Source organism: Cherax quadricarinatus, chromosome 51 (genome assembly GCF_038502225.1).
Source record: "Cherax quadricarinatus isolate ZL_2023a chromosome 51, ASM3850222v1, whole genome shotgun sequence".
Lineage (NCBI taxonomy): Eukaryota > Metazoa > Arthropoda > Malacostraca > Decapoda > Parastacidae > Cherax > Cherax quadricarinatus.
Genome location: NC_091342.1, coordinates 7,826,309 through 7,853,997, shown reverse-complemented (window position 1 = coordinate 7,853,997; position 27,689 = coordinate 7,826,309). Strand labels below are relative to the sequence as shown.

Here is a 27,689-nt window from a genome sequence, read left to right as displayed (position 1 = left end):
ATCATGGGCTTGGCCTCCCTAGTTTTGAAGGTTCTCATTATCCATCCTGTCATTTTTCTAGCAGATGCGATTGATACAATGTTATGGTCCTTGAAGGTGAGATCCTCCGACATGATCACTCCCAGGTCTTTGACGTTGGTGTTTCTCTCTATATCAAGAAACCGAAAAAAAATCAAAGAGCTTTGAAACGAAACTAATCTCAGAGCTAAGGAATGTGAGCTATGAGGAGAGACTAAAGGTACGAAACCTGATAACACTGGAAGACAGAAAGACCAGGAAGGTACAATAAACACGTACAAGATACTGAGGAATTTATAGGGTAGCCAGGGACAGGATGAAGCCTTGTAAGCAACATTAACACTGGTGATGAGCATTCCATTTTTTTTTAGTGTGAATGACATCTGTGCCAATATGGGTCCCGAATTCTTGCGCAAGTTTGCGGTGGTCAATTAGGAATGCTTAGGAATTCGTTGGTTTTAGCAAGTTTTTTCCAATGTCGTTTGTGGAAAAATTCTGATATTGGACGAGGTTTCCTGATGGTGTTTCTTAGTATCTGATTGAGGTGTGTGTACTCTGTCAGCCTCGTCGCTGGTCTGTTGATGTCTCTAGCGTCCACAGGATGGATATGGGGTGCATAATAAAAATATTAAACTAACTTTAGGCGGATCGCATCGAGCCACTATGTTCTTGGCTTGTGGATGATCCGTGAATCGTCATTGAGTCGTGGGGAAAGCCGGTTCCACAATCAAAGTGCCATAATGGATGGATAGAACTCAGGTATTGGTTTCTTCCAATAAGTGATTGCCTGAAAGTGGTTCCATGGCCATTCTGGAGTCGGTACAGGACGCTACTGTCACTCAAGATTCAGGAAAATAATGTAATGTCTCGCTCTTCATGAAGTAAACATCTGGAGAACTGCTTTGAGAATAAACGAAAAGAAACCACGTACCAGCCTTGAACCATCATCACCTCCGCTATGACAGGTTGTGTCGCTGTTTTTTAAAAACCACTTTGAATAGGTTTACTGATGTTTAAATATAGGTGATTTGACAACGTATTATAAATCCCTACAATGGTTACATTAAGCACATAGTTGTTACTAGCATAAACTGGTCATAAATTTTGAAGATTTAACCTAGGATAACCTGACGAAGTCACTGTACAGGTGACATGTAGAGATGACACATGTACAATATAGAATATAAAATAGCCTCTTTGTGTCTCTGTAACGGGCGATATTTTAATTATCATTGCAGTGTCTTGCTCCAGATTTTAAAACAGCCAAACCGTGGTTCGTACTGCAAAAGTACAATGCTAAATAAGTGCAAAATTATTTAGAAAAACAAATGAAAATGTGCAAGGTTTTGCACAAAATTAATAAAACCAAAAAATGACTGTTTTAGCTACGGGTTCTGCCTTCATTGTCTTAAGGCTCTTAAAGAAATCTAGAACTAGTTGTGTCAGCTGGAGTTGGACCTTACCAGTAAACCGTGGAGTGCTGTATGACCCTTGTGGGTTTAGCACTTAGTTCTAATTGTAATAATTTAATATGGAGTAGGCTACATGAAATTTACCTATAAAGAATTTTGCATATAGTGTAAATGATCGCAAGAGCCTCCTGGAGTTTACCTGGAGAGAGTTTCGGGGGTCAACGCCCCCGCGGCCCGGTCTGTGACCAGGCCTCCTGGTGGATCAGCGCCTGATCAACCAGGCTGTTGCTGCTGGCTGCACGCAAACCAACGTACGAGCCACAGCCCGGCTGATCAGGAACTGACTTTAGGTGCTTGTCCAGTGCCAGCTTGAAGACTGCCAGGGGTCTGTTGGTAATCCCCCTTATGTGTGCTGGGAGGCAGTTGAACAGTCTCGGGCCCCTGACACTTATTGTATGTTATCTTAACGTGCTAGTGACACCCCTGCTTTTCATTGGGGGAATGGTGCATCGTCTGCCAAGTCTTTTGCTTTCGTAGTGAGTGATTTTCGTGTGCAAGTTCGGTACTAGTCCCTCTAGGATTTTCCAGGTGTATATAATCATGTATCTCTCCCTCCTGCGTTCCAGGGAATACAGGTTTAGAAACCTCAAGCGCTCCCAGTAATTGAGGTGTTTTATCTCCGTTATGCGCGCCGTGAAAGTTCTCTGTACATTTTCTAGGTCGGCAATTTCACCTGCCTTGAAAGGTGCTGTTAGAGTGCAGCAATATACCTACAATATACTCAGAATCAGTTAAAAAAAATTCCGTCATAAGTAATACCTGGAGGAGCGCAGAGGCCTTCTTGACGAAACTAGGGGTTAAGTCTGTTATGTGGGAGAAACCCAGGGACTGAGTCCTCCACGGTCACCATGGCTGTTACACTCGCTTGCGCGTCCTCATCCATCCACACTTCTATGACGGCCAGAGAAGCCTTCATAAGGTCGTTCAGAGATAACTTAGAGGGTTCAAACCGTCCCCAACGAGTGATCACGACCCTGGAGCCTGAAGTTTCATAACTCGGCAGTGGTAGGATTACGCCGCATGCTAGTATAACCTCAAGTGTAAAACGGATAGCCCAAGTAGGTCTGTTTTTTTTTTTCACGTTCTTTGCTAAACATCAACAGGCAGTGTTCAGTGAAATGTACAATCTGTAACCACAAATAGGTAAGTACAAGATGCTATTGACCACAATGAACTTTTCATTATCAGCAGTCAGTCCCATTAAAACCACAGCACCAAAATGGCCTACACCAGAGTACACACTACACAATTTGTCTACGCTACGCATCATAAACAGCGGTCAGTACGACACAGCACCATAGGCCCAGTTTATCCACAGCCCTGATCAACACCACACAGTCCCATAGCACCACATAGTTCTGATCCACACCACACAGCAAAATAGGTGCCTCCAAACCACAGTACCATACCTCCGGTTAACACCACAGTTCTGGCTAACACCATGTAGTATAACCATGTTGCTATAGTTGTATTGCAACGCCATAACTTACAGATCTTGGAGGTAATGAATGAACTTCATGATATTAATTCTAAACGCCAAAATCCCAGGATATGTCGACTGTTGCAAGAGTAAATCAGTTGCAGGTTTCCACTACACATCATGCATAGGGGAACCATTAAGAGATTCTTAATATGTAGACTCATAATCGTTAATAATAATTAAAATTAATATTCTGACAATTATTGTTATTGTTATTACGCCAGAATATTAAAACCTCTGTACTACTAGTGGTGTTGTTACTCAGTGATATATATATACACTACATATACATGTACATTGTGAGGTTTTTATTCACTATCTTTTTTATTTAAGTATATTTTTGTGGTTTTTAATGGCCCTCGTGCAAACAGCTGGTGTTGAACCTAATACATTAACTGCTCTGCTACACTTCATTTGCTGCATGAGTAGAAAAGGCAGCTGTTTCTGGTATTGTATGTATTTATTTGATTCCATATTCAAATTACTGAAGGTTGCTCAGCTTTTTTTTTCAGCCGAAGATATTCCATATATATATGAGCCTGTAATGTTAGATTTGGTATAATGTTTATCCCTAGGTAGTTATCTCCGTGTGGTACAGCTGGCCTCCTTTTCCCCCCGTCATTGCAACGACACGATGAAATTTGTCTCCGTGTAAGTCATTTGCTTCAGCATGGATTCACAAGAGGCCGGTCTTGTCTAACTAATTTATTAACTTTCTTCAGTAAAGCTTTTGAGGCTGTTGACCACAATAAAGAATTTGATATTATTTACTTAGATTTTAGTAAGGCTTTTGATAGAGTTCCGCACCATAGACTGTTAAAGAAAGTGGCAGCTCATGGCATTGGGGGAAAAGTGCTCTCGTGGATCGAGTCATGGCTCACTGACAGGAAGCAGAGAGTGTTCATAAATGGGGTTAAATCCGAGTGGGGATCTGTAACAAGTGGCATTCTACAGGGATCAGTCTTGGGCCCGTTGTTGTTTATATATCAATGATCTTGATGAGGGAATTACTAGTGATATGAGCAAATTCGCCGATGACACAAAGATAGGCAGGATAATTGATTCAAACGTAGATGTTATGGAACTTCAGGAGGATTTAAACAAACTCTATTCTTGGTCAGAAAAGTGGCAGATGCAGTTCAATGTAGATAAATGCAAGGTTCTGAAGCTTGGGAGTGCCCATAACCCTAGTACCTTTAAGTTAAATGATGTAGAACTTAGCCATACAGATTGCGAAAAAGACTTGGGGGTTATGGTGAGCAGCAACCTTAAACCAAGACAACAATGCCTAAGCTTACGTAATAAGGCAAATACTGGGATTTATATCAAGAAGTGTAAGCAACAGAAGTCCAGAGGTCATACTGCAGCTTTATACATCATTAGTAAGGCCTCACCTAGATTATGCAGCTCAGTTCTGGTCTCCGTATTTCAAAATGGACATAAATTCGTTAGAAAACATTCAGCGAAGGATGACTAAATTAATACATAGCATTAGAAATCTTCCTTATGAAGAAAGATTGAAGACTCTTAAGTTACATTCACTTGTTAGACGAAGAATGAGGGGAGACCTGATCGAAGTGTATAAGTGGAAGATATGTATTAATAAAGGGGATATTAATAAGGTCTTGAGGATGTCTCTCCAAGAGAGAACCCGCAGTAATGGATTTAAATTAGATAAGTTTAGATTTAGAAAGGACATAGGAAAGTATTGGTTTGGAAATAGGGTAGTTGATGAGTGGAACAGTCTACCTAGTTGGGTTATTGAGGCTGGGACTTTGGGTAGTTTCAGATCTAGGTTGGATAAGTACATGAGTGGGAGGGGTTGGATTTGAGTGGGACTTTCACATCAGAGCTTATTTCTTGGGTGGCATTGAAAATTGGGTTGGTCAAATGTTTTGTTAGTGGGATGAATTGTAAAGGACCTGCCTAGTATGGGCCAACAGGCCTTCTGCAGTGTTCCTCCTTTCTTATGTTCTTATGTTCTTATATCAAGAGCAGTATACAACGTCATTTGCCACTTTTTCCCATCCCCACGTCTCCTCACTGTGACTCTGCCTTCTTTTTGTATTTTATTTATTGCTGTAACCTGTGGAGTATCCTGGGGATTATTCGGCTGCTTGTTCAGTTTGTAAATATGTTTATTACATTGTTAGTGAGGCGTGATTTCCCTTCCTCGATGCCATGATGCTTGCGATAAAACTTATACTTTCCAAGTGGTACACAAGTCTAGTGCAGGATACACATGCCAGGGATGCTGACCTAGTTTACTGTTTCTTATTTTAGCGCTTTTTGTTAAATATAATAATAAGGGTTCTTGTTTCCCAGTTTTTTTTGTTTGCCTTGTCTCCGGTGTTGTTTTATACTTGTTTTGCACGTGCGTGATTTCAAATTCATTGCATTAATTGAAGGGTTTTTAAGAGCCCAACGACACTTTTTAATCCATCGAACATTTTTAACCATCTGAAGAGGGAACAAGGACTTATCTACCTTGGGACCAAGGACGTTTCGACCATCAGATGCGAGACCAAGGACTTACCTACCATATAACTATACACATCTTGGCCAGTGGTTTATTTTTACATAATTCAATGTACAGATTTAAAGCTGTAATCATACTTTAGTTCATTTGAAAGCAGAGACTTAAGGTATACAACCATCCCAGAGGATGCAACCCAAATCAATAGACTAACTCCTAGGTGCCTACTTACTGCTATGTGAACATAGGCATTAGGGGTAAAGACGCATGAATACATATTTTGTCAGCCGGGAATCGTACACGGGTCCTTAGTGAGAGAGCTAAAAACTCACCTGCCATAGCACCATGGACTTTTTGATGAGTGACGGGGTGAAGGCTGCCACGTGTGCCATTGTCATTCCTTCAGAATCACCCACCATAACAGAACCAGTTATGGTACATTGCTCATCTTCATCAGCCATAATGTCGGATATCATAATACTCGCCCTGTTTACGTCATCCACGGAAACTTCTTTAGGGTCGTATGCTCCCCATCGGCCTATGAATACCTTGCGTCCCAGATGGTCGTACCCGGGCAACGGCAGCATTATACTGTAACACTTCAATTAGCGAGACATGCCTCACAACACCAACTTACGCTCTATTATTAGGCTGTTTCATGAGTAGGCTGATTGTAACTGTTGCAGTCAAATTCGGCAAAAGATATTTCTACATTAACTGAGGTTCTACAACGGAAATGTCACTACAGATAGTTCAAAACCGTTTTACAAATTGGTATGCGAGTCCACCACCAAAGCTCTTCTGTCATTAAAAGTCATCAATAGAAAGCATAAGAGATTAAGCCAGGACAAGTTACATCCCATACAATAGATGATTACGATATACTACCTGTTGCTGCATCTAAGTGGCTCTGCCTTTGATCAAGTCGAATATTTCGCAACGCTGAGTGACCCAAACGAGTTTAGCGGTTTTTTTTTTTTTTCAAATACAATAAATATGTAACACTGACATACGCTTGTAGCAGATCATATGATGTTGAACGTTCGGTGGGTCTTGAGTGTCGATTAGTTACAAGTTTCCTTAATATTGTTGATCACTACTCGCTCTTGTGGGACGGGCTAGGAGCCATCCTTTTATGTTTGTCTCAGTAATAATGTGCAGCAGGTGGACAGAGGACCATTCTAGAGTTCTAGCGTTTATCCCATCAATGTGGAACATGAGGCTGGTTTTAACCGTCGTAGAGGGTTTGTTCCAACATTGTAGAACATGAGGCGGAGAGATTTCTGTCGTAGTCTGTCCGAGTAATGCTCAGGCGATGACAAGGCCTTCCTAGATCGTTTATTCCAGTCAAGTGCAGGATAGAGTAGTTTAATATTTCCTTTTGCAATACGCACATTTATTACAACTTTAGTAATATTGTCATTAGCGACACCCAAGGTCCAAGTGTGCTTGCACCACCAGAAGCCGATAGGCTTTGATGGTGCCACCCATGGTAGCATAGTACTGTTAATACTAGCACCACCCAGAAGCCTATCGGCTTCTGGGTGGTGCTACTGGGTGGTCATCAGGAAATAGAAGCTAACCCGTCAGTACTGTTATCAACGTAGCAACTAACGTAACCCACGTTTTAATAACAGTAAAAATTATCCTCAGGTGGTTGTTAGAGGTGGTGATATAGTTTTAGTGTAAAATGGTTTTAAATATTTTGTAATTGTCGACAATGTGCAGTGTGGAACCTATGTGAAAGTGAATTTATAATTTCATGTGAGGACCGTATCCATTTCCTAGAAGGGCCACATCCGGCTCTCGGGCCGTAGGCTTGAGATCCCTGCGTCTACATTATCGGGGACGCAATAACTTGCTTAAACAAGGTATTATGTAAACTTAAACCAGCTAACAATTCCGCACTTCCGTCGCTCAGCCACAATGGCATATAAGCAACGACGATCTTTATTTAATATATCGATCGTGTTATGCTTACTATTTCATCCACCAAACAAATCCTCTTTTCAATACTAATGAGCCCTCATGGTGCAGGTGTAGAGGTGTGGTGTTCTCACCTGGCAGACCTTGGTTCAAGCCCACGTGGTGCTTTGTTTACTGAAATAATGAGTGCTTCAGGAGCTGCAAACTGAGCAGCCAGTGGCCTCGACGTACCTGCCAAAAGAATAAAGACTTCCTGGCGTGTGAGGGGGTGAAGGAGAGGGCGTGCTGGAGGGTCAGACCCGTGCAGTCCCCAACCATTACCATCCCTGTGATGCTTGACTTCTCGTCCACATCCATCATCACGTCCAACATTATCCCCACAGATTTTATCAACTCGTCCATGCTAATCTTTCTGGGGTCGTAGATGCCCCAGCGCCCCAACACCACCTTGCGTCCCAACTGGTCATACCCAGGCAGGGGCAGCAGCACACTGTAATGCCCCCGAACAAGTTTTCAGGCTAAAGAGGCCATGTTAATAACGTTATGATGCTGGGTCCAAATCTTTGCTAACAGTGATTTAAATATCGCTCACATTAAAAAAAAACATTTAAGCCCATTTTAAAGTGACATTCAGTTGTCATTTTCAAGCCCAGAGTAACGTGTAGTTTTCGCCGTTGATACTCAGACACAGCACAGGCACTATATAATAATAATAATAATAATAAAATAGCATCCCACTAAATAACAATATCACATACACATACCGAGACACAAGAACACAAGGCATAAGCTAAGCATAATACTCCGTCGGCCAAATGGCCTGTGTTACTGTTTGTATACACAAATAACCCGCACATAGAGAGGAGCTTACGACGACGTTTCGGTCCGAGTTGGACCATTTACAAAGTCACACTAACGAAAAGGAGAGGAGTAGTACATATAGGCAGGAGGTGGTGGTGGTAGTAGTGGAGGTAGGTTATTTTTGTATCGTTCCAGTCACGGTATTGTGCCTTTTTTTTGTTATTTACTGTTTGTATATTCGTCAGGAAGAAAACCATGACTCGAATCCTTGTCATATGACTCGTTCAGTGGTGTCAGCATTATGACAGGGGTGCGGCATAATGATGTCTAAGGACACGTAAATATGGAGTAGGCGATAGCCTATGCAGCCCCATTCTCTCAGCAAAAGCAATCAACCAACGTTAATCATTCCATGTTTTATATTTTCCTCGGCTACGTCACTAGACATTTCATGACTTATTTCTGATTTGCTAAATTAATTTAATCTAACTTAAAATAGAGAAAATACAATTTGGACACAAATAGAAACACGTAGCAAAACATCAATCATTGACGTTTTACAATGTAAATAGGCTGCCCTTAGGTGTTTTTTTTTTGTTTAATATGTTTATTATGCACCCCATACCCATCCTGTGGGTAGTAGTCAAAAGATTAGAGGTACATAATGGGTCCAGGGACTGGACCCCAAAGTTATGATAGCTGAACTAGTTACAAAGGTAATGATCTCCAGGTACATCTGGTCACAATCATGGCAAGTTACAAAGGTACTGAACCATCTACACTCCTATACATGATTACAATCATGAACATATTACAAAGTAATGAGCCACTGACACGCTCGCACCCGGTTACAATTGTAATGAGTTATAAATACAAATATTAAGTGGGTCATACACCCACACGAGCGCGCGCGCACACACAAGGACCCACACACGAGGACGCGCACACACGAGGACGCACACACACGAGGACGCACACACACGAGGACGCACACACACGAGGACACACACACACGAGGACACACACGAGCGCTCACAGGGAGAGAGGACAGACTAGCATCAGTGAAGAGGCGGGGCCAGGAGCTTGGACTCGACCCCTGCAACCTCAACTAGGTGAGTACACACACACACACACACACACACACACACACACACACACACACACACACACACACACACACACACACACACACACACACACACACACACACACACACACGTGGTAACGCTTTATTTACAGCTATCAAAGTCAGGGTATTTCTCCAGAATGGTCTGTAATATACTGAGCGAGTTGTCTCTAGATTCATTAATTTGATCGCACTCAAGTACATAATGACGCAGGGTGTGACAATAGTCCATCCGGCAAAATTTACATTTCGTTTGGTCTACATCTCGTGGTGGTGATTTAACCTGCCAGAGATATTTAGGTGGGCCACGATAGCAGCGACCTGTACAATTTAGTAGTTCGGAGCCCCTACAGCGAGATGGATATCACCTATCCTCACAGCCTAGTGGTTTTTCACCTAGTCAGTGATGCTATACCGGGGAGGGGGGTGCAAGATCCTCCTTCACCTGGTAGTGGCACTAAACACCCCATTTAATCGTCTCGACTGTTCTGACCAACACTTAATACACTCTGTAAATTTATTTGTACAATACATAGTCAATACCAAATTCACTATATTAGACCATAGTGCAATTACTAGTGAGAGACTAGTGCTATTTTTAATTTGTATTTTTATATTATTAGATTAAACCTATTGTACTTTAGCTCATTCTAGCTCAAAACATAGACTCCACAAAAGTCATTATTAGACCTTAGTTCTATTGTTCTATTTTTAATTTGTATTTTTATATTACTAGTTTATACCTAGTTGTACTTTAGTTCATTCCAGCACAACACATAGACAACATCAACTTCATTATGTGTAGTAGTGACTATTTATTTTTTATTTTTTTATTTTATTTCCAATTTGAGCACACATACAGAGGTACAAAAAAATACAGACAAGAGCAGTACGCCAAAGCCACTTATACTATGCATAGCATTACGGGCTGGCTTAAAATTAACTTAAGATTAACTAAGCAATGATGAAATCAGTGATTAAACATTAATGTAAACAGATTACTATAAAGCACAAGTGAGTATTACAAAGACAGGTCATATGGTTGCTTGCATTGTTGTACATTCAGTCGTATGGAGTATTCTGTTAGGTAGTGTATTTAAAAAATAATAAAGTTAGATTGGGTTTTAGGTTTAACATTTATGTGATATAATTGTGAGAAACATTTAAGATATACAATTTATAAGGTTCAGTTATTCAGTATTTATTTGGTTTTGGGTGAGTAAGTGATCTTTGAGAAGAGACTTGAATTTATAAACAGGTAGTGTTTCTTTTATATTTACAGGTAATGAATTCCAGATTTTAGGGCCTTTTATGTGCATTGAGTTTTTGCATAGTGTGAGATGGACACGAGGAACATCAAAGAGTGATCTGTGCCTTGTGTTATGGTCATGTGTTCTGTTGAGATTGGCAAGGAGATGTTTGAGGGGAGGGTTAATATCAGAGTTAAGTGTTCTATGTATGTAATAGGTGCAGTAATAAGTATGGATGTTTTGTATGGTGAGTAGGTTTAGTGTATTGAATATTGGTGGAGTGTGCTGCCTGTAGTGAGAATTTGTTATCATTCTAACTGCAGCTATACCCTACATGACCAAAATACTCTAGCTATATACTTGTCCAAACTTCCTACCACTACAGATATCAGTACTAGAACTCAACACACAACTCAGGATGTAAATAACCATAATTTAAACCTAGAAGATGATTGATCACGTTGACCCTGATCTAAACCTCCATAATCTGACACCCAATCAAAACCTATTGGAAAGTAACTGCCTTTATTACACAGCATCACAAGCCACCACTATCCTAAACAATGCTAAAAGTCTATCAGTACTTAACTACAACATCAGGTCCTTAAGCAAACACTATGATGACCTCCTAGCACTCCTTGAATCACTAAAGACACCCTTCTCCTGCATTATTCTTACTGAGACCTGGCTTAAGCAGGACACAATAGATATCTACCCTCTACCAGGATACACAGCAATTCACAACTGCAGACCAAACCAAGTTGGGGGTGGTATTGCAATCTATTACTCTAACCAATTATCTTGTCTTAGCACCACTTGCTTTAGTGATGAATATGGGGAATACATTTTTGCTAATTTTACTGTAAAAAACCTTAAGACGCCTATAACAATCGGTGCCATTTACCGGATACCTCACACAAACATCCCAAATTTCAGTGAGAAATTAAAGTCACTAATAACAAACAGACAAATGAATAAGCACCACCTTCTCTTAGCTGGAGACTTCAACATCAACCTTGGCTTACTAGATGATCAGCCTGTAACTGATTTCATCAACAATATGAACAACACACTTCTCATACCAACAATAACTAAACCAACCAGGCTCACTGAGACAAGTGCAACCATAATAGACCACATATGGACCAATATACTAGCCCCCCTTAAATCAGGGATAATCACAGATAGCACTACAGACCACTACCCTACCTTCCTCCTGACAAACATTAGTAAACCACCACTTGAATACAACAAAGTCTCATTTAGACTCCATGACGAGGCCTCAGTAAGGAAGTTCACAGCTGACCTAGAGACTGTTGATTGGCCTACAGAATTATCCAAGGCCAATGGTATTGATGACTGGACAGACATTTTTCTTAACAAATTACTTAGACTATACAACAAACATTGTCCTATAAAAACAAAACAGATCACAAACAAACGGCTTGGTTGCCCATGGCTAACCAGCACCATTCTGAAATCCATTGACAAGAAACACCAATATGAAAAGCAATATAGACAGGGCTTAATACACAAAGATACTCTTAAACACTATTCATCAGCTCTCACCAAAGTAATAAAGAAAGCCAAACAACTATACTACACCAGTAGATTCACAGACACTAGAGGAGATATAAAAAAGACCTGGAAAACACTCTCTCAGATTCTAGGGACCCACAAACTGAGAAAAACCAAGAATATTGTCCTAACTAAACCTAATGAAACACCACTACATCCCACTGACACAGCTAACAAGATAAACGACTTCTTCTCAAACATAGGATCTAATCTCGCCAGTAAAATCCCACATACCAATGCCCATGCCGGGGACTACCTAGATGGGAATTTCCCTAATTCCTTCTATCTTGCACCAACTGAGCCCACGGAAGTCATTGAGATTATAAAGTCACTTAAAAATAACTCGGGGAATCTGTCTCATGTCCCACCATTACTGTACAAGCGAGCGGCCCATGTCCTTTCGCATGCAATTTCATTACTTTTTAACAAGTCACTAGAGACTAGCACCTTCCCGAAACTACTCAAGATGGCAAGGGTTACACCAATACATAAAGGTGGTGACCCTACAGACTTAAACAACTATAGGCCAATATCTAACTTACCATTGCTATCCAAAATCTTTGAGAAACTCGTGCACAGGAGACTGTATTAATTTATAACGGCTCAAAACATACTCAACCCCTGCCAATTTGGATTCAGGAAAAATAAACGCACTAATGATGCAATCATAAAAATGCTAGATCTGCTTTACACAGCATTGGAAAATAAGGAATATCCACTAGGAATTTTTATTGACCTAAGAAAAGCTTTTGACACAGTAGACCACGACATCCTACTCCACAAACTTGATCATTACGATATAAGAGGCCATGCGCTTGCTTATTTCAAATCTTACATTACTAATAGGTATCAGTACGTCACCATTAAAGACACAGCATCAGCAACACGGCCACTTGATACTGGAGTTCCGCAGGGAAGTGTCCTTGGTCCCCTGCTCTTCCTCATATACATCAATGACCTTCCAAACGTATCCCAACACCTGAAACCCATTCTCTTTGCTGATGACACGACTTATGTCATCTCTCACCCTAATCTTGCCACCCTCAACACCATTGTGAATGAGGAGCTGATTAAAATATCGACTTGGATGACAGCCAATAAACTTACGCTTAACACTGACAAAACCTACTACATGTATATTATGTTTGGTAGTAGAGCAGGAGATGCACAAATTAACATTAAGATTGACAACACTCTAATTACCAGAAATAATGGGGGAAAATTCCTAGGCTTATACCTTGACAACAACCTGAATTTCAGCACCCATATCCAGCATATAACCAAAAAAGTATCCAAAACGGTTGGTATCCTCTCCAAGATACGATACTACGTGCCGCAAAATGCCCTTCTCACACTATACCACTCACTTATTTATCCATACCTCACCTATGCTATTTGTGCTTGGGGATCAACTGCAGCAACACACCTAAAGCCAATAATAACCCAACAAAAAGCTGCAGTAAGAATAATCACTAAATCCCATCCCTGGCAACACACCCCCCCACTCTTCATAGACCTAAACTTACTCCCAGTTCAGTACATCCACACTTACTACTGTGCAATCTACATCTACAGGGCCTTAAACTCTAATATCAACCTTGACCTAAAACGCTTTCTTGAAAGTTGTGACAGAACCCACAGGCATAACACCAGACACAAACATCTCTACGACATTCCCCGTGTCCGACTAAACCTTTACAAAAATTCAATGTATGTCAAAGGCCCTAAAATCTGGAATACCCTACCTGAGAACTCTAGAACTGCAGACACATTCATCACCTTCAAAACTACCATTAGAAAACATCTTATCTCCCTGATACACCCCGTCAACTAACTACACGAATATCACCTGGTGGTTCACACACTCACTCACTCATTTGACCATAAACAGAAATATTAATCTCAATCTTAAAATAATGAATCCTGTGATACTCCAATACTGAAACTATGTACTGTGCCAAAACAAAAGCATTCACATTGCTAAACTCACAAACTAGTATTTAGTCACTTAGCCATAATACCAACTTACCTCATAATTTGTAATATTTTACAATTAAGAATTAAACTAAGTCTGCCCGAAATGCCTAGCCATGCTAAGCGTTCTAGTGGTACACTCTGTAATCACAATTTTACTACATGTAAACCACACAATAACCAAATTTCTGTAAACTCAGCATTGTAATCCTTATAGAGAATTAACTTTGAATTTGAATTTGAATTTGAAAAAACAAATCCACTGCCGGGTTCGTATGTAAGCATTAGTATTGTGGTCGTGGGGGACTTGCACACCTTTACACGTTGATAAATTAGACACATGTGCAACTCTTGGGTATCTTTATTGAGGAAACGTTTCGCCACACAGTGGCTTCATCAGTCCATACGTAGGAGAAACTTGAAGAACAGGAGGAGAATGAGGTAATCAGTCCCTCAACCTTGAGTCGATGTGTTATACATGTGGAATTCTATTCAAGATTGATGGACTGAACACATCGACTCAAGGTTGAGGGACTGATTACCTCATTCTCCTCCTGTTCTTCAAGTTTCTCCCACGTATGGACTGATGAAGCCACTGTGTGGCGAAACGTTTCCTCAATAAAGATACCCAAGAGTTGCACATGTGTCTAATTTATCAACATTTCGGTTCTCTGAACCATTCATCTACAAACCTTTACACGTAAATCTATCAGTTTGTACATAATGTACAAACTGATAGATTTACGTCTTAAGGGTGATTTAGGTAGGCTTAAATTGTTAGTAAATAATAATATGTGAAGGTAGCATCTCTGTACGAGCCAGGTGAGATGGGGATTCACAAGATGCCAATTAAGTAAGTTTATTCAGGTATACACAAATACAGTTATATAGATTATCATACATAGCAGCATATGTGTAGAGAACAGAGGTCAGGATAACTCAGAGGAGCTCTAAGCTCAGTGACCCATGCTGTCTGCAAAATACTTTCCCTGGGCGCCAGAGAGTATAGAAGTAGAGGCTCCTGACGTACTGTGGACATTTCAGTCTCTATACCAGGTTCCCATAGTGAGACAATTATCTGCTTTCAACTTAGTAACAAGGTCGGCCGATGTCATTTTGGGGAACGGAGGGTAATTTAGCTACGTGTTACGTGTGGGCAAAAGTCCAAATACGAGGCAATTACGACCAGCGTTGCTGAGTAATTATCCCTTGGATATTAAGCCAGAAGCTAGTTATCCTTTGTGTATATAAATATTCGTTAGTGGAACCCCAATGAATTCAGGGACCCTAGAAGTATATGCTGGGGGTACTAACACATTTCAACTGTACAGGTGCCATTTCTTCTATGCACGTGGCATCGTGAAGAGGGAAAAGTCATTAGAAACCTAGATTAGTCTGGATAGAATTGGGATTTCTAGCTAGCATAGACTCCATAACACAAGGAAATCTGTTCTGGTTTGTGAATGGAGACAGGAATTTCCTGTAGGTCAGTTAACCGTCTCAAAAGAAGTATAGGTCAGAGGTACTTGGGAGAACAAGACAAAGGAGTCTTGTGTTATCTGTGTCAACAGTGATTGTTAGAGTGGGCATCTCACAAGTTCCCACGTGCACACTATAAAGCTACTTAATGAAACAGGAAGAATCAATCACTATATGGGGATACTATTCTGGGGGAACAAGGATAGGAGATGTAAGGAAATATGCCCAACGTTTCCACCCATGCCGGAGATTGAATCACGGGCACTCAGTGTGTGAGGCGAGAGCGTTGCCAACCGAGCCACAGGACACTCGTCACATGTACCTATTCCGACACCTCGTCACAGACCGTCACACTTTTCCTTCCTGTCAGGTATGCACTGGTCCTTTGTAGTGTTTTTCCTGTTATTCCGGCCTACTCCCCTATCTCTGGTGCGGTACTGTGATACTGTGTTTACCTTACGTGAGTTACGTCAGCCACAATTAAACGGTATTAACTTTATTGACTTCGAGATACCCGAGACCTGCTGCGCTGTGGGTTGTTCAGACAGAAAGAGGACAGAAAACCGTGTTTTCTTATGCATCCTTGTCGTTAAATATCAAGAAAAGTGGCTAGATTCACGCGAATACCATTTATATGACTAATGTTACAAATTATTTCTTTGCCTTGATTTTCAAATTCAGATTGAGTATGAAATTTTGAAACAGACCTGATCATCTGTTAAAATGACTTGAAAAATCTTCATACTTTCGATAAACTGGTGTTCTCCTTCCAACATTTTACTTCAGTAGAGATTTGTTAATAGTTCTGGCAGGTTCAGCAAAACAGTTCGTGGGATATACAGTACCTATCAGCACCTATTAATAATTGTTTTCAAATCAGATGTTTTCCAGTAATTGGAATGTGGTTCGTCCGCCATTCAAGAAGTTTTCCCTTGATGCAGAAAACATGTCATGAGTGTGTTACTGTCAATTTGTGGGATCAGTGAGAGATATAGCTATTCAACTGGATTCTTCATTGTCATTTGTTGGACACATCAACCAAACTGTTAAATCTTGCAATTTTCATATTCGTAATATCTGTGTAGTCAGAAAATATCGCGTTTGTTTCCTCTTGAATTTATTTGTGCAGTCGTTTGTGGATTTGCCTAAATACTTGCTAAAAAGACTTTTGTCGACTGAATCTTGTATTTTCGCTCCTAACCGGGGTTCCTGTTAGTCCCTACTTGCAACAGCTGCATTGACTTCGTATCAAAGCAAGAATTCAATTTAAACTATGTTTAAATTGATGACTAGTGTCTCTTGAGTCAGAAATCTGTACATGTTTCTAAGTCTCAGTTGAAAACACATCTCTGCTAGAATTTATGATCCTGATGATCATACTCTCACTCTTGAATATAACCTTCAGTATTTATTCTTCATCTTTGCTGTTGCATTTATAGCTTAGTATGCTAATTTCTTGAAATAGGCACTAGAATTATTATTATTATTATTATTATTATTATTATTATTAAAAAGAGTACGAAATCTTAAGCATTTCCAGAGAGCCCAATGTAACAAAGCTCAATCCTCGACACAAATCACGTTGATACCAGTTATTCAGTTAAAATATCTGCTTAGATTTTTACAGTATTGGATTAACTACCCATTTATCAATATAATTTATTTTATGCCTATATTAAGTGCTCAGAATACAATCTGTGAGATCGGTACGTGACTGAGTAACTGATGTCTTAGAAGACTTTATTCGGAGGATTAATTCAGAATTACTCAAAACACTTTGGCTTATATCCATTGGGATCCTTATGTCATCCCCTGATATGCGACCCACTACAGTCGACTAACTGCTAGGTAATAAGGGTACAAATAAAAATAAATAAACGAAATTAAACAAAAATAGTGTACGCCAATAGGATGAGATTACATTATACCAAGGAATTTGCACCTAAAGTTTGTCGTAAAACGAATTCTAACACTTGCTTAATATCGGCATTCCTGTCTTACTCAAGCAAAGAGGATGACGGCGATACATTTGTGTCACACCTGCCATATAGTCATAGCCTTCTTGACGAGGGCTGGAGTCATCTGCATGCCGTGGGCCGGGGTGACATCTGCCATGTCTAGCAACTGCACTACACCTGTCACAGACATCTGCTCATCCTCCATCCAGAGCACGTCGCTGATTAAGTGTGTAGCCTTAAACACCTCTTCCATGGATGTGACCTTGGGGTCGTGCAGCGCGGTGCGGATGATAACTACCTTGCGACCTTCATTGTCGTAGCCAGGAAGAGGCAGAAACATCCTGCGAGACACCATCATCACATCCGTTAGTCCTTCGACCCCCCCCCCTACCCCAAACACTAACTGTACACCACACAGCTACCGCTACTCGGAACACGCCCGCTTCACATATCTTACATGCTGTTACAAATGGATGGGTACAGATTTTGAGAGCCGGGGCCAGGGATCGAGGATCGACACCAGAAGCCACAAACAGGCGGGTACAAACAGGTAGGTGAGTGCATCTACGACTATGGCATAACAAACACACACGCACACTAAAACACGGTAATAAGGTATTCTACTGAAAGTCATCAAAAATACTTAGCAGTTTCCTGAATGGAAAAGAAAGACTCTGTTATACAACGTTTACCTCGAAGGTGAGCTCTTCCAAGTATGACGTCAAGTGTGACTTTAAATGACTTCAGTTATAATTTCAAGAATGACGTCAGTTATATGAAAAGCTCACATTTGAACAAAACGTTCTATAATCAACTTTTTTTTATGAAATAAGTACTTGTGAAACATAAGTTTTTGCATTTGTAATACAGCCAAGTTAATATGCAAATAGAAAACACTGACTACTAGCACAAACAGGAAGAGCTGCTGTTAAACTGTCTTAGGGAGTTTCCCTCAGACTGACGAAGCTGTTCAAGGAAGCTGAGAAATGACGAATATAGTTTTGCTCTTTGTCAGCACTGTAATATGTATGATTGAGACATGTCTACTCTGGGATTTTTAGTGACAGTTTCTTCAAGAGACATGTGCCAGGTCAGGAGAGTATCGTGTGTAAGGTCAGTGTGCCTGTCTGCAAGGTCAGTGTGCCTGTCTGCAAGGTCAGTGTGCCTGTCTGCAAGGTCAGTGTGCCTGTCTGCAAGGTCAGTGTGCCTGTCTGCAAGGTCAGTGTGCCTGTCTGCAAGGTCAGTGTGCCTGTCTGCAAGGTCAGTGTGCCTGTCTGCAAGGTCAGTGTGCCTGTCTGCAAGGTCAGTGTGCCTGTCTGCAAGGTCAGTGTGCTTGTGGATACACGTAATTTGCCTACTTGAGTTTACAGGGAAGGAGGGAGGTGAGCTCTGTCTCTTGGCTACATAATCGGTCATGTATGTTTAGTTTATAACAAAAATCATGTTAAGACATATCACATTGGTTTAGAAAGACACGTAAGCAAACACTGACATTTATTAGAAAACGTTTCGGTCCTGGGACCTTGATCACTTCTAACATACAGAGGTAGAAAGGCATTATATATAGGCGGAGAGTGAGGTGTGAGTGAAGCATGGTGACCTGAAGAATGTCATTTTGGATGAGGACGGGTAGACGATGAGATCATGTGACTCCTATGTTGTTGGGTTGGTGGTGCTTAGCCTGCTTGAGTATCATGTATGCTAATGTTTTAGAAATTTTGTGGTTTCCAGTGTTACGTTCTATTGTGTCGGTGACGGCGATTAGCGAGGCTTCTAGGCACCGTCGGCGTGAGGTCTGGTTCGGTGAGAACCCGGTTCATCAAATGCCCCGTGGGGGCATTTGATGAACTGGGATGAGGCACAACTCGGTCTCACCGAACCAGACCTGTCAAACCAAACATGTCATTCTTCAGGTCACCATGCATCACTCACACCTCACTCTCCGCCTATATATAATATCTTTTTACCTCTGCACGTTAGAAGTGATCAAGGTCCCAGGACTCAAACGTTTTCTAATAAATGTCAATGTTTGCTTACGTGTCTTTCTAAGCCAACTTGTCGGTATTTATTACCAAGGTTTATACCACATATCACATTACAACATGACAAAAAAAAAAAGCTTTTATTATGACCGAAATATATTTTGTCACTAAAAGGTGGAAGGTAACATTTTATTCAGATACATGCAAGATTCGTCCTGGAAACCTCTGGGCAACTATTTTTTGAATACTAACCAGTGATACTGACTAAGTAAGATGTCTCCCGAATCGGTAAATTACACGAAGGATCTACATAGGTTGTAAAAAAAATATCGTGTCCGTAATCCACATTTTTTTACCTTAACCCTCAGCGCCCAGGATCGAATCCCACAAGCACTCTAAAATTTCTGTTCTTTGAAGAAGAAAAATTGAGATCACTGTCAGAGCTATGTTATTGTGAGTCTTTTGGATATTCATTGAGTAATATATTTTCATTTTCTCATTCTCCAGTGACAGCTTTGAATTTAGTTTTTTTAATTATGTATTATTATATAAAATGGAAAATCAGTCACACCAAAGCATAACTTACCCCAGTTCAAGGATAGCGCGTATTTTCTTGTCTTGTGGATCACGGTTCTTGTACCACTCTGGGCAGAGAGTCTTGCAGGTATAGAACATGTCCAACTTCTCCTTTGTACGCTGCAGGGAGAACTTACATCCTCGCAGGAACCTCAGGATGGTCCAGTCATCTACCCACACACAACAGTGTTTACAAGGTAGAAATACCCTTGTTCAAAAATAGCATGTAATCTTTTTGGTCCAGTCATCTCACACATTTTGTGTTTACAGTTAAGCAGAAATGAACCTCGCTTGAAAGTAATATGTAATCTAGAGAGTTTTGATCACCACGCATTGTCTTTAATCTTATCATGATACTGATTTCACGTTTTCTAATTCTTCATATTAAGTATTTTGGCGGTTATAAAACAAGACAGTCAAAAGTAATTGTTAGTGCGTTGCAGGACAAAAACTGGTGTACGGTAACATATCCTGGGTAAAAATGGGGTGGGAAAATAAGCTGTGTAGCCCGAGCGGCTTATTTATTGTGGATGTCATGCTAATTCTGTGAGCGGTAGCTCAAAGGAAACAATATATATTACCGAGGTAATAACGGGTGTTTATTAGTCTCCACTAAACATAGCTACATCTGTACAAATATTAAAATAATTTCGTATACTACTACTATACGTTCACTTCACATAGCTTATCTACACAATACAATATAATCAGAATGTCCAAGTTCAATAATCTAGCTGGTGCATAAAAGCGGATACAATCTCAAGATTTCAGATGTCTTGTCTCTGACTCTCTCCCCATTAGTACTTGCTTTAAATAGCCCGAGATCTGAATGCAACATGCTAGCGGATGAAAACATAGTGGGTAAAGACTTACCCAATCTGGCTGTGATGTGTGGCTGGTGCTTGAGCCAGTCCCTGATGTGCTCGATGTCATCAGCTCGCCGCTCAGGGACCTCATTTATCTCCTCCTTTGCCCTCTGCAGCAACTCCTCGCTCAGGGTACACACATATTCCCCAACCATCTTCACCGCCACAAGTGCCACACGGTCTCCACTGAAAGTGCAATCTATAAATAACAATTTAAATTACAGAGATGGACAGTTAATCAGGCTGTTATCTGATAACATCTGTGTATCATCTTGTCCCCATGTACAATATATATACATTATACACATTCATATGCACATAAACACACAAGATGTCATTACATAATGAAGGCGGAAAGAGTGATTACATATATGCTGACATAAATGAGAGGCAATGAATGTGAAGAATGAAATAAAGCATATTTACTGTTGTAAGGTTTGGGGTATGCAAAAATGACGGGAGATGAAAAAATTAATAATGAGAAGAAAAGATAATCTAAGGGAAACAACATAATTCTACATCAAACAGAAGATAACAAAGTAAGAGACAGACAGGAGGAATAAGACACATGTACAACACTTGGGTAGCTGTGGAGATGTTTCACCCACCAGCGGCTTCATCAATCCAATGCAGAGAATAATACTGGAGAGGGTGAAAGACATGAAGTAGCTCGAGGTGATCAGTTCCTCAGCACTGATAAATCGGTTAGAGACGGTGGAAGATGTGAAGAGGAGTCTGAGGTGATCAGTCCCTCGGCCTTGAAGTGAGGTGTATAGTCCATCAGTCTTTATTCATCAGTGCTGAGGGACTGATCACCCTAAATTACTTCTTCCTGTCTTCCACCGTCTTCTGAATTATTACTTGCGTTGTTAAAGACATTGGTTGGCGAAACATCTCCACGATAAAGATACCCCAGGTATTATACATGTGTCTTATTCATAATATAATAATAATAATAATAATAATAATAATAATAATAATAATAATAATAATATCTTTATTTACTACAAGTACATGTACAAGATATACAGTCCTAGCTGACATCAATGACATACTACTATATAGAAAGCCGCTTGTTATGCTGAGTATTTCGGACAAACTAGGTCAGTTTTGTCCCAGGATGCGACCCACACCAGTCAACTAACACCCAAGTACTCATTTTACTGATGAGTGAACATAGACAACCGGTGTAAGGAAACATGTCCAATGTTTCCATCCCTTCATATATTTTTAGGTTTTATATACTATTAATATATAACAACCATGTAGAGAGAGATGGACGAGGGGAAAGAGACAGAGTGAAAAGAGATATTCTATTCTCTATGACATCAGTAAAATGACAATGGAGAAGAACCTGTACAACTCCACCCTACCTACACCTTTCCCGTACCCTCACCACCCCTTTAGTTTGATATTGAATTATGCACCCCATACCCATCCTGTGGGCGGTAGTCAAAAGATTACAGAGGTACATAATGGGTCAGGGACTGGGCCGCAAAGTTTTGATAGTTGAACAAGCTACAGTGGTAATGAACTGTTTACATGTTTATATATAGTTAGTCGTAATGAGTTATTTATGCAGACATTAATTAGGTCACAGATACACAAAAATCCCTCCGTGACCCACAATTAAGCCTCTTCCCCAACAACCTCTAATATGCTTCATCCTACTCAACAATCGTCCTACCCAGCCCTCGCATTATCACCTGTGACCCACAAGGCTCCCTCTACCAACCTACATACAGCTAAAACCTCTCCCACTTTCTCTTCCCCCCTCCCCAACAAAACCGAAGAGAGGCAGAAATGAAATAAGCAACAAGCAGAGAGAGAGAGAGAGAGAGAGAGAGAGAGAGAGAGAGAGAAGAATCACAAATGTGATGAACATGTGCACGAGTTCTCACAGGTACTCCTGACTTCGCCCACCCACCCCCTGTTCAGCTGACTGGATCAACCCACCTATCTTAAGGCAGCTGATCAAAGAAATCAGAAGGTACCTCCTGTTGCTTAACGTTAAGGGAACTTTACAAACATCAAATCAACCCCGCCCCATTGATGGGACAAGATTAGTTAGTAAGTGCCACGATAACTGACAATTTTAAATAATTATGTGATATATTAATACTGAAGGCAGATTAACACGAGTCTAACTCTGTTTCAGTAGCTACAGATAAGTAATAACAAATAGGTAGCATCATATTTTATCTGACAACACTGTTCGTCCTTCTCTCTGCACTGATCACCTGACGAAGGTGTAGACATGCATGTATACTGTATCTATACCAAGTTGCATCAGTCTGTGGAAAGGTCCTTGAGAAGTTACATGATAAGTTAGAGATGTGGGATAACTTATCGCGCCACTATTTATAAACTTTGAACCTTGAGACGAGGCTACAACTCCCGCAGCAAGCCAAGGACAACCTTGCCTTAGAAAAAAAAAAAGGCCCAGAAAGTTGCAATTTTAAAATTTAATCTTATTTTCAGATCCAACAACCCATCTCTTGCATGATTTTGAAATCAAATGATCTTGAACATGCATCCGTAATGCATTTTGCTCTTAAAATTTTGTTTTATTATTCTAAAGGGGGGGGGGGAGGAATAGCACTACTGGTCATAAACACTGGAGGGTTGATTAACTGACCTAAGCATACTAATTTCTCAAGTACTGTACATAGTAGGAATGATACCATAGAAGGTTCCAGGATCTTTATGCCTGTCATATACAATCCTCCAAACAACAGAAGACATGCTAGAATACAGCAGAATTAGTGAAGAAATGATAAACATTACTGAAAAATGCTGAGGCTACTAACAGGGCTGGAATTCAACTACTGATCATGATTTCAACAATATGGAAATAGACTGGGAGAACTGAGAAACCTACGTGGAAATAAAGATGTGAAAAACCAAGCTTCTTCACTCGATGGTTCTGGTAGGTAAGACACATAGGCAACAGTTAGGCAACTTTATTCTACTACTACTACTACTACTATGCACCTCTCCTTGCGACAGTATTTAAGTCTCCGCACTGTCGCTTGATCTTCAGATAGTTCCTGGCTATGGAACTGAACTTCTCCAGGCCGAGGGACTGACAACCTCAAATTTTACGACTTCAAGGGTGATGGACTGATTACATCGTCTTCACATCTCTACTGTTCCTACCTACTTTCTGTATTCGACTGAAGAAGCCTACTGTGTAGGCGAAACGTTTCGGAATAAAGTTGCCTAACTGTTGCCTATGTGTCTTACCTACCAACCTGTCGGTATTGTATACCATTTTGATGTTCAACTCGATGGTTCTGTTCACCAATCCACTGGTGCAACTGGCAGTGCTGCTGTTGTCATACAGAGTGATGGCTCTCATAAAGGAATTGGAGCACGTATTAATAACTGGGTCTCTACCCTTCAAACAGAACTGTTTGCCATACTCCTTACACTCAAATGCGTACATGTATCTGACTTTAATTGGAACTGATTTTTTATCATTCATAAATGCTCTCAAGTATAAATTGTGGCATGCTTGCGTCAGAAGCTAGACACAGATATGGTAGGATTGTGGACAGTGGAGTTGGAATACACCTGTGGATTCCATCTCACACTGGTCTTAGATGCTTGATAGAACTGATAAATTGCCTAAGTTATATGCCTTCAGAGAGGGAGTAGAGTACAGTTTTGGGTTGTCATTTAGCAGTTTGAGAACAATAATACAAAAAGAACTTAAACTGAACTTTATTGACTGAGAGTTGACTGAGGGAGAGTGACACCAGTCAGTCCATCTAACATCATTCTATCATGCAGGAGCCACATGTCTATGGCGCATCCAGCACAGTAAGCAAACTTTTGGATGTCATTGCCGCCCGGCTCCGGCTGGTATACAAGTATCTTAGGCGGGTTAAATCACCACCATCAGATGTAGACCAAACGAAATGTAAACTTTCTCTGATGAACAATTGTCACACTTTGCATCATTGTGTGCTGGAATGTGATCAAATTAATGATGTCAGAGCCAACTCACTCAGATATGTCCAAGAAATGTCAAAGTATTTGATGCACTGTGATATATTACAAACCATTCTGGAAAATTACTCTGACTTCGCTCATTGTACATTAAGCATTACCACTTTGTGTACTCGCCTAATTGTGGTTGCAGGAGTCGATACTCAGCTCCTGGCCCCGCCTCTTCACTGAGTGCTACTAGGTCCTCTCTCTCCCTGCTCCATGAGCTTTATCATACCTCATCTTAAAGCTATGTATGGTTCCTGCCTCCACTACCTCACTTGCTAGGCTATTCCACTTCCTGACTACTCTGTGACTGAAGAAATACTTCCTAACATCCCTTTGACTCATCTGGGTCTTCAACTTCCAATTGTGACCCCTTGTTTCTGTGTCCCCTCTCTGGAACATCCTGTCTCTGTCCACTTGCCTGTTCCACGCAGTATTTTGTATGTTGTTATCATGTCTCCCCTAACCCTCCTGTCCTCCAGTGTCGTCAGGTGTGTGTGTGTGTGTGTGTGTGTGTGTGTGTGTGTGTGTGTGTGTGAATTAATGTCTGCAGAAATAACTCGTTACGATTGTGACCGGATATAAACATGTAAATAGTTCATTACCACCGTAACTTGTTCAGCTATCAAAACTTTGTGGTACAGTTCCTGGACCCATCATGTACCTCTGTAATCTTTTGACTACCGCCCACGGGATGGGTACGGGGTGACTATCACCTACAGGATGCGTATGGGGGTGCATAATAAAGATGTTGAACTAAAGCTTCACACAGCAGTGCACAACTTTGTTACGATAACACATCAAGGACCCAACTAGAGAAAGAGGACCTGACGAACAAGCGAGGCTGCATTTTGGTTTCTTCTTCAGGAAGTTTGACTAAAAGAAAAAGGAGCATGTTTTCACTGCACGCTGACACTATGCTACCTTTGGGATGTGAAACTGAGTCAAGGTGAAGACGGAATCTAACAGGCTGAGACACAGACAAAAATGGAATGCTCATCAGAGGATGAGCTTAGACAAGAGGCCATGGTTCAATTCACTATACTTGCTGAACATGTATGCTTCCCTATGTTTGGCGGCATCACCCTATTAGGTACTACATTAGTACTGTCTATAGCAACGCAAGCCAGTGTTTTTTTTTTATGCATGCATTCCTGTCGTATGGCCGGTGGCACCTCTGAGTGGGAATCAAATGACAAATCAGAATATTTTCTCAAACTGGGCAGTTGCAAGGCTCCGTTTAATGAATTTACACAGTTTAGACCAGGTAAGATCATCTTGGTCGGGTATCACACCTTGCCGCGAACACGTTTGTGCTTGTGAACAGAGGTAGTGAGGATGGAAACCACTCCATTGTGGAGCGACTGTGATTCTTAATATGTGTCAGGTATAAGGATAGTTAAAATGAATCCCTGGAGTAGAGGCCATTCACGTTTTGAGAATTAGACGCTCTCGTATTTATATCTTGCACGCACCCTGGAGCAGAGCTTCGGCAGTACTTTTCACGCTGGGGCTTAACTAGCAAGAACTAAGAGGGCATCCAACTGACTGGTATTCCGTGAAGTTGAGTCACTTACCCAAGGTGAATTACCTAGTTCCTTTATTAGAATTTACTTTTCTAATTCAGCGGATGCTGAGGAAGACAGGAAGGTTGGCTGTTTAGATCGCAGTTATCTTTAGTCACTCCATCTTCCATTAGTATATAACAATACTCGGAGGAATCACTATAAGAGGAGCAGATAGAGGTCTAGGGAGCAATACATTAAGGGCAAATGGAGGGAAAGGGAGCACTGTCTGTAGGGCAGATGGTGGTAGAGGGAACGATAGAGGTGCGGGAAGAGGTGGGAGAGACACGTACCTGCTACAGGTGCCACAGAAGTAAGAGAGATATGAGAATCTGGAGGCTGAGTACAAGCCAGTCACTCCCCCCTCCCTTCCATCCCCCTACTCTATTAGGTACCTGTTTCAAACCCCACCTTCATCCCTCATTTGCCTTCCTGTTTCCTTCAGATGGCTTATGTGAAACACATTAAAAAAAAGTGTCCCTTGTGAATTTCTCCTCTTCAATCACTCTGAACCTTAGGGCTACGACACTGTTTTCTGTGATTTTATGCCTTAACTCATTCGCATTTATTTAACAATTTGTCTAGCCCTTTGACGACGAAATTGTGTGAACGTAGACGTTGTTGAATGAAATGGCTGACAATGGAGTATTCAATAGATAGTGTTATCAAAAGAATTTTATCTTGGGTACCCAGAGCCAGCCCGGCACTGTACACCAATGCTTCATTGTCTCTCTCGAGGAACTTAATCTTTTGTCATTGACAATTTAATGGAATTTTTAACCGATGATAGTTTTCTTTACTTGGTCTTGTAGTATTTATTTGTAGTTTTGTCCATGGTGGTTTATAGTATTTGTTAGTTTAACCTTGGATGTTCTTATGTGTGTTTTTTTTTTATTGCCAAGAGAGCTGAGTGGTCTAAGTTAAAGACCTACCCTGCTCTGGGCGGTTGGCAGGCCGCCTACCCTCCGTCAGGGCAGTTGACTGTCCGTCATTCATTCATCTATGAGGGGGTGGCAGAGGCAGTCCACCCACTACTATGTAGTTGACCGAGGCGTTCTCCCATCAGGAGCATTAAAGAGTTTCTTTCACGATGTTCAAGCTGATTGTCGCCACGCTAGTGCAAGTATGTATTCTCAGGCATGTAATGTAGTTTCAAATTGTCT

General features: G+C 40.8%; 1 protein-coding gene across 7 annotated transcripts in view; it reads right to left on the bottom strand.

Annotated features, from left to right (window-relative positions):
• LOC128694706 (retinol-binding protein pinta) overlaps positions 1-26,896 on the bottom strand; it is an 82,704-nt gene extending 55,808 nt beyond the window's left edge. For 3 of the 7 annotated variants that reach the window (XM_070095783.1, XM_070095787.1, XM_070095781.1), the window contains exons 1-3: positions 26,820-26,896; positions 20,970-21,148; positions 20,107-20,266 (exon numbers count right to left, since the gene is read on the bottom strand). In XM_070095783.1, coding sequence (XP_069951884.1) covers positions 20,107-20,266; positions 20,970-21,117 — 308 coding nt within the window. In that variant the 5' untranslated portion in view covers positions 21,118-21,148; positions 26,820-26,896. Of the gene's footprint in view, positions 1-5,778; positions 6,038-7,603; positions 7,863-17,620; positions 17,880-20,106; positions 20,267-20,969; positions 21,149-26,538; positions 26,564-26,819 lie in introns of those variants that run through there. The other 4 variants (XM_070095785.1, XM_070095786.1, XM_070095784.1 and 1 more) reach the window with 4 other exon arrangements.
• Between the last annotated feature and the right edge of the window lie 793 nt (positions 26,897-27,689).